The sequence below is a fragment of the Brassica napus genome, chromosome C4, assembly GCF_020379485.1.
Source record: "Brassica napus cultivar Da-Ae chromosome C4, Da-Ae, whole genome shotgun sequence".
In the NCBI taxonomy this organism is placed as follows: Eukaryota; Viridiplantae; Streptophyta; class Magnoliopsida; order Brassicales; family Brassicaceae; genus Brassica; species Brassica napus.
The window spans coordinates 35,578,991-35,586,913 of record NC_063447.1 but is presented as its reverse complement, the minus strand read 5'-3'; the positions used below and the strand labels follow the sequence as shown (position 1 = coordinate 35,586,913).

At 36.3% G+C, this 7,923-nt stretch overlaps 1 protein-coding gene across 1 annotated transcript; it reads right to left on the bottom strand.

The window, feature by feature from the left end:
• Positions 1 to 4,833: 4,833 nt before the first annotated feature.
• Positions 4,834 to 6,154, bottom strand: LOC106375203. The gene has a single exon (XM_048753507.1). It carries the CDS (start codon positions 5,917 to 5,919, stop codon positions 4,846 to 4,848), a length of 1,074 nt encoding a protein of 357 aa, XP_048609464.1. The 5' UTR covers positions 5,920 to 6,154; the 3' UTR covers positions 4,834 to 4,845.
• Positions 6,155 to 7,923: the final 1,769 nt, after the last annotated feature.

Below are 7,923 nucleotides of genomic sequence, written 5' to 3'. Positions count from 1 at the left end.
TTATAAATTAAGAAAACATGTTATTATCTCGTATAAATAGTTTATTAACTTTCTCAATGATTTAAGACTTTTAGAAAATAGTTTTATAAATACCAATAATGGTTTTAATTTTAAATAATATTCAAACATGTTAATCTTTATAACTAGTTTCATAAGCTCCTATAAATGATATGTTATTCCTAATAAATGGTTTTATAAATCTTAAAAAATATTTTATAAATCTTTATAAATTATTTTGTAATCTATTATTAATTATTCATTATTGATGATTTAAAAAACATATAAATTATTTATAAAATTTTATATAAATATAAACTATTATATATGATTTTATAAGCCATTATGAATTAGTATAAATGACTTTTTAAAATTCTTAAAAATGATATATTAATCATCAGAAATGATTTTAAACTCATGTAAATAATTTATAAACCCATTTTATAATGTATTAATAGTTATATAGGAAAAAAACTATTTTTAACAGTGATTTATAATAGGATAATGTTTTTTAGAAAACAAAATAATAAGATATAACAATGGAACAATAAAAACACATAATATAACTTAATATGGTGAAAAATTCAGTCAACAATTAGATATATAATATAATCCAATACATAAGTTTCAATAATACATCAGAAAAATTCAAAAGAACAAAAGGGAGGGAAATCTGTTTATCATATTGTTTTCAACTGCAATCCTTACCAGGAGTTTTCTTCTTCTATGATCTCTCTTCAATCAAGGTAACCTTCACAGAGGAACAGCATATATCGTTCTTGCATTTCTTGACGGAGGTGTTTTCACGGTGTCTGGGATAATAGATGCGTTTATATATCATGGTCAAAAAGCAATCAAGAAGAAGATGGAAATTGGTAAATTTAGCTGATCCTTTCAATCATGTGTTTTTTTTTTTTTTTTTTGTTCAAATGGGGTTGGTCTCTATTCATTTGACGCTTAATGAAAGTTGAACAATAGAATATTCATCCTAATGAACTCAAATCAAATCAACTTCAGGGTTGTGGGTTGTATGTCTTAACCAACGGAAATACTATTCTCTCAGCCAATTTATGTTTTGATAATGCTCTCAGCCAATTTATTTGTTGATAAGAAAACTCAAGCTTTGGGAAATTAATAAGCAAAAATGATGAAACCACAACCAATGATTAATACATAATCAAAAAAATAGTTTTTATGTTGTAATTAGAGAGTTTAGAGACTGAATATTTCTGTGTTATTATTAATGAACAATGGGGGTTCCTTATATAAAGATTACAAGATAAAGATAAATGGAAAGAATACATATCCTAATCCAACAGGAAATAGGAAAACTACTAAAACATAGAAAATGAAAACATCCTAAGTTCTAAGTCGGCTAGATCATTGGCCGACTCTCTCTCATCCTTGCGGCCGCGGTTGGGCTTGATGTGGCCGACGGGCTTTCTTCTCTTGTCTTGGTTAATGGCAATCCACTCCATGATTTATAACACTCCCCCTTGGATGCCACAACCATACAGGTTTTGTAGTACGCTTCATGTTGCCTCATTAAAACCTTATTAGGAAAACCCAGTGGGACAAAACCATGATGAAGGAAAAAGAGTACAACACGCACTACTCCCCCTGATGTGAACCTCAGTGTAGGTTCTACATTCTAGGCATCTGATGCGTGATCTTTCCTGTATATGTAGGAAGGGAGTAATCGGCTAGTTTCATTACTAAGCCGTAACTAGACCACTTCGACCTCTTAGGTTGTTTCTCATGTCCTTTGACATCGAGTGTCCCGGTAAAGCATATGTGCTAAGCAATGTGAATCACATTGTCCTCGGAGATCACTATTGGGTCTTTGCAAATCGTGTTTGCATATGTCCATAGTCTAGACGTGATCGTCTACTCTTAACTCTTTACTATGGTCGGATAAACCAAGTACTCATGGACAATGTACTAAACATGGCTATCATGAACCTATGTCTCGGTGTATCTTCTATACACAGATGTATATCAATGGCTTTATAATTTTACCATACTATGGCTTATTGGCCAGAACATATTCATGATCCATACATATGGTCATCGATCTTTCTTGCTTTAGGCAATACCATTTGTATTTATCTCGAACATTGTAGTCCTTTATCCATCTCTTGATGGTGTCTCATGACCTCTGTTGCTGTAGATTATATCACACACTGAAATATATATTATTAGGTCATAGATTTCGGCTCTCACAAGCTTATGGACTACAATACATTTGTATCTGGTTGATCTTTTGTCTCTACTAGCCCGTGATCAAGAAGAAGGGCCAGACGCCTTTTAGTCTTAAAAGCTGGACGCGTCTAGTAGAAGAGCCATACGTTCTTTGCTGAAGAGCCGGACGCCCTTAGACGGACAGAGTCGGACATCTTTAGTTTGAAGGGCCAGGGCCGGACGCTTACGGTCGAACACCCACATAGATTTATTCTAGGCCTACTAACCTCTTTTAGGTTTAGTATAATCACAAGGAATTTCAATTATATGGACTGTATTGGATTGTCTTTTATACAACTCCAAGATCAATTTCTTTTACATACTATATGCAGCTGCTTTATGTTTCAGTCCATGAATCAACTTAGGAACGACGCTGTTCTTTTATCTTATCCAGTGATCCATATGCTGCTTACTACATCATTGTATCTAATTTCTTTCTTATGACCAGACCATTGTCAATTTCGAAAATCTGTAGCATCATCCACCATATAGGAGTTTATCTCCTTATAATTTGTTCCTTTGATCTCTGTGAGTGCCTTGTGTAACAAGCTATAATCTAATGCTGTTAAGTAGGAAGACATGAACACTCTTAGACCTCGTGATCATGTGCCTTCTCTCACGGTTTCTTTATCTCACAAGATCCATCTATTTCACTGGTTTATCATATGGCGTTTCTGTATATGTATATGGCCAATACACCCATCTCTCTTTTAGATACTTTGAACCTCCACGTTTCATCTTTACTAATCTCTATGATCTTTTATGATTGTATGAGTACTCATTCGTGGGTTCATGATCCTCATTCATCTCTTTATGTTCAAGTGCTATAACTTTATGTATCTTTATACAAATGTGTGTGTGTGTCGACACTTTCATGTGGTTCCATTATGTTCCAGACATGATCTATAGATTTGAGATCTTATTATCCAGGACCTTTATTACCTAGTAGCTTGGCGTCCCAAGACTACATGGTTTGGTACCTTAGATGTGTAGCTGCACAGTCTTTTCTCAATGTCTGGTATGGTTTCTCTTATAATCTCGGATCTGTATTCTATGCACCATTTTTCTATCCGAAATTCCTTTATCTTATGGAACACTTGGTCTATCTTGTATAGACTCTATAGCAACTTGACTATGTCTCTTCTAGGACATTCATTTGGTGCTAAGCTGGTTAGTCATTTCTCGGGTCAGTGTCTGGCATTTCGATTAGCTTCTCAATTAGCTAGCTTTATATAATCTTTCTTTGGACGTCTTAAATTATAATCTCTAGTCCGAGGATCTTTGCCAAGACAATGATGGTTAAAACCATTCGTACTTTTAACATTCTTTATCCAGCTTATAATCTTTCTCCTTTAATATTCGGATTCATTTGTTTCATGCAATCCGTACCTGGCCACTATTTAATCACCCATGTTTTGGCTCTCGGTCCTTTTGATTTCGTGGAGAAGATCTTATTCTTATATATTCCCAATCCTCTTCTTAGGTTCCATCTTAGACGGCACATATATGTATGTGGTGGTTTATTCAAAATCTCTTAAGATGGTGTATGTCTGGTTTTATGACCCGTATTCAATCTGAGATGGGAATATCTATGCTCACTTATATGGCCTGATGCATATGACCATATTATCATTCTATACATGTAAAACATAATGTCCCCAAGCTTATAGACTTTTAGAGTCTTAGTCTTATAGGTAATGGCTTATGCGGCCAAGCCTGCACTATACAGCCAAGTCATGGCCAAGTCGTGGCCAAGCTGTTTATAGGTGATGGTCTTTGTGGCCGACCATAACATGGTCTCTTCGGCCGAGTAATGGCCTCTTCGGTTTGGCCGTTTGTATCATGGCCTCTACGGCCGAGGAATGGTACTTTATGGCCGAGTAATGGCCAAGCCATATAACATGGTCTTGGACCATAGTGGTACACGAACTTGTAGTATTGATCATGGGTTTATCCTCTCTCCCCCTCATGACCATACTATAAGGTCGTGGTGCTTGGGACAATTAAGCCTAATGAGTTTCCCTTTGTGTACATGTTTCACAACGTGAGATCTTTTTACGGGATAACTCTGTGCCTTTCCAATCTTTGCATCAAGTTTAGACTTTAGGATGGCTAATTCTATCATGCCATATAGTGTAAAATTTCGTAGTGTTATCTCAATATGGTTACCACATCTCTTGCCTCTTTATCATACTGATCTGTAGCATAGTTTTGATCAGTAGAGATCATAGGTATAGTCTCGACCACTTTCTCTTAAGGTCTTAGGCGTTTTTCTTCTTAAAGTCTAAAGGAACTTGTTTCCTTCCTTACCCATTGTTTCTACTTGGAAACCATACATTATAACTTCAATGGGTCACATGTTCATTTTGGGTGTGTATAATGCCTTTTAAGGCAATGCCTTAGCCATAGTTTCTTTACTATGCTTACTATACCCATTCATGATTTCTTACTTGGTTTTATGCCTTTTAGGCAACTATTTAAAATCATTTATATGTTCAAGTAAGATCAGGCAAGATAATGAATTCAAAATCAATTCTTATTATATATATATAAAATCGTAAAATATCAAAGCAAAACATAAAGCAATAAGACAAGTCGTATCGAAATTTAGTTCTTGAGACAATCAGAAGTCTCAAAGTCCATCTGGTCATCTTTAGCAATGTCGGAATCATTATCGGCCTCATATCCGGAATCGTGAACCATGTGAGCCTCCGGGTTCTTGTTCTTCAGACTTTCTTGGTAGAGCTCACATAAGTGCTTAGGGGTTCTACAGTTCTTGGCCCAATGGTTTCCCATTCCACATCTGTGACAAACGGATTTGGTCGAGTAAGACGGTTTGGATATGCCGCCTCGACCACAGCCATAACTACCTCGGCCACGGCCATAACTACCTCGGCCACGACCATAATTGGAACCACGACCACGGTTATTGTGGTTTCCTTTCCGGCCGGTCGAGTAGTTGTCTCGGCTGTTCGAGTAATTGTCACTGCCACGCCCCTTGTAACCACCACGGCCATTGCCGTGTGATCTCTTATTGTTTTGGACGTAATTGCACTCGTTGGGTTCTTTCTTTTCAACCTCATTAGCTTCCGGTAATGGTGCTGTTCCAACAGGTCTTGCTTCACTGTTCTTCATCAGGAGCTCATTGTTTGCCTCGGCCAGAAGCAGGCACGAGATCAGATCAGTATATGTGGCGAAGCCTTTCATTCTGTACTGCTGTTTCAGTATCACATTCGATGAATGGAATGTAGAGTAAGTCTTCTCAAGTAACTCTTCTTCGGTTACTACTTCACCACAAAGTCTCAGCATCGAGACCGTCTTAAATAAGACTGAATTGTACTCATCCACTGACTTATAATCCAAGAATCTAAGATTCTTCCAGTTGTTTCTAGCCTTTGGAAGTAACACCGTTTTCTGGTGATCATATCTATGTTGTAAAGCATCCCAAATTTCTAGTGGATTTTCCATCGTGATGTACTGATCTTTTAGACCTTCAATGAGGTGATGGCGTATAATACTTATAGCCATGTACCGATCTTTATCGGTCTCATTGTTTCCCTTGATGATAGTATCACCAAGTCCCTTTGACCTTAGACTGATCTTTGTATCTAGCGCCCACTGCAAGTCGTTATCTCCGGAGAGATTAAGGGCTGCATAGTCTTTGTTTGAGATTTTCGACATCTGAATCACATCATCATTCAAAATTAAGTCTCACAATGTGATCATGTGGCCGCAAGATAATCGACAAGCTCGGCCACAAACATGTCTTACGCATTTATGAAATTAAGCAATCTAATCGACCATGGTGCGAAACAATCATCAAGCCACACGGCCATGTAGTTCTACTCAATGCAAACGGTTTCAAGATTTTATAAACTACATGCTGGTCGATTTCTTTTAAACAGTATGAATGCAATCCATATTCAGATTCATATGTATGCAAATAATCTTAATCAATTCTAGGGTTTCGGTTTAAACATTAGTAGGATTCGATTTTAAGATTAAGGTTTCAAAGCCTTTATAAATCGAGATTAAGTATTTTTAAACATTTAAACATTCAAGCAATTCAGATTCGAGTTTAAACAATCCTAGCAATCTTTCTAGGTGATCAAATAAAACAATCAAGTTTCAAATCAAAACAATTAAAACCGATTTTCCAATTTAGGGTTTTAGGGTTTTTGAAACTTTGATCTTTGATCAAGGGAATTTGATTTGAGATTCAAAATCATTAAGACTTTGATTTTAATTGATCAATGGATCAATCTCGAATTATGGTTTAGGAGATCGGACTTATTCAAGCTCCGATTTACTCTTTAGGATTTGATATATTTTTCCTATGGCTTTCATCTTTAGAGTTCTGATTTTAGGGTTTCAATCTTTACAAAACAACCAGGTTCGATTCATGTTCTCAGAATTAGGATTACCTTTGTTTTGCAGATTGTAGAAACCGGACCACCAAGAATCAGAGACGAGCTGAGACGAACGGATGCAGGACGGCTCCTATCGGGTCGCGTTGCCGAGGGCTATCGCGAGCTTGTTTCTTCTCGGGACGATTGCGTCTGGTCGGGGATTTGGTCTGAGTTGGACGCAAGCTGAGCTGAGGCTGAGGACTTTGATCACGGACAGGGAACGTCTGAAGCTGAGCTTGATCGGAGTTGAGCTTGATCGGAGTTTGCAAGCCGGAATGCAAGCAAGAACAATTTAGGGTTCTTCGGGATTAGGGTTCCAAAAGACCAAGACGGCGCCGCGTATTGTTTCTGCGAGTGTGGGCGCGTCTGAGATTGGATCGACTAACGGTTTGCGCTGATGGATTCGTCTCGTCAAGAGCTTCACGATGTTATGTGGCTCGTCGTCTGGTTCCTCAGGGTTTGAGAGATAGATTGATTTTAAGTTGCGCCTGGATTAGGGTTTATGTGTGACGGATTTTAGGTTAGGTTTTGTCTCAGGGTTTTGGAGTCTATCGTGCTGATAACGTGTTGTAATTAGAGAGTTTAGAGACTGAATATTTCTGTGTTATTATTAATGAACAATGAGGGTTCCTTATATAAAGATTACAAGATAAAGATAAATGGAAAGAGTACATATCCTAATCCAACAGGAAATAGAAAAACTATTAAAGCATAGAAAAAGAAAACATCCTAAGTTCTAAGTCGGCTACATCATTGGCCGACTCTCTCTCCTCCTTGCGGCCGCGGTTGGGCTTGATGTGGCCAACGGGCTTTCTTCTCTTGTCTTGGTTAATGGCAATCCACTCTATGATTTATAACATTTTAAATAATTTAAAAACAAAGATTAACAACATACAACAAATAGAATAAATAAAAAAAAAATTAGTGAAAATATATAATATAACTCAAAATACATAAATTTCAAGAAAAACTAGGAACAATTCATAAGAACAAAATATAAAGAAATCCATTTACGATACTGTTTTGTGTGTTGCATCAAACGAAAAATCAATACATAATTAAAAACAATATTTCAAAATATATTGGGAAAGTAAGCAATAAAAAAAATAAAATAATAAATTTGCATGAATAGCGAGATTTATTGGATTTGCAAGAAAAAAATACAAAATATACAAAATAAATCAAATAAAAATATTTAACTATATACAATATCATGTTTCAACTTTCGTGTATAAAAACTGGCCAACCATATAAAACGAGGATTTTGTGTATATGT

What these genes read in the sequence shown, in the direction of transcription:
- LOC106375203 (XM_048753507.1), bottom strand. Translation starts at nt 5,919, where the DNA reads ATGTCGAAAATCTCAAACAAAGACTATGCAGCCCTTAATCTCTCCGGA.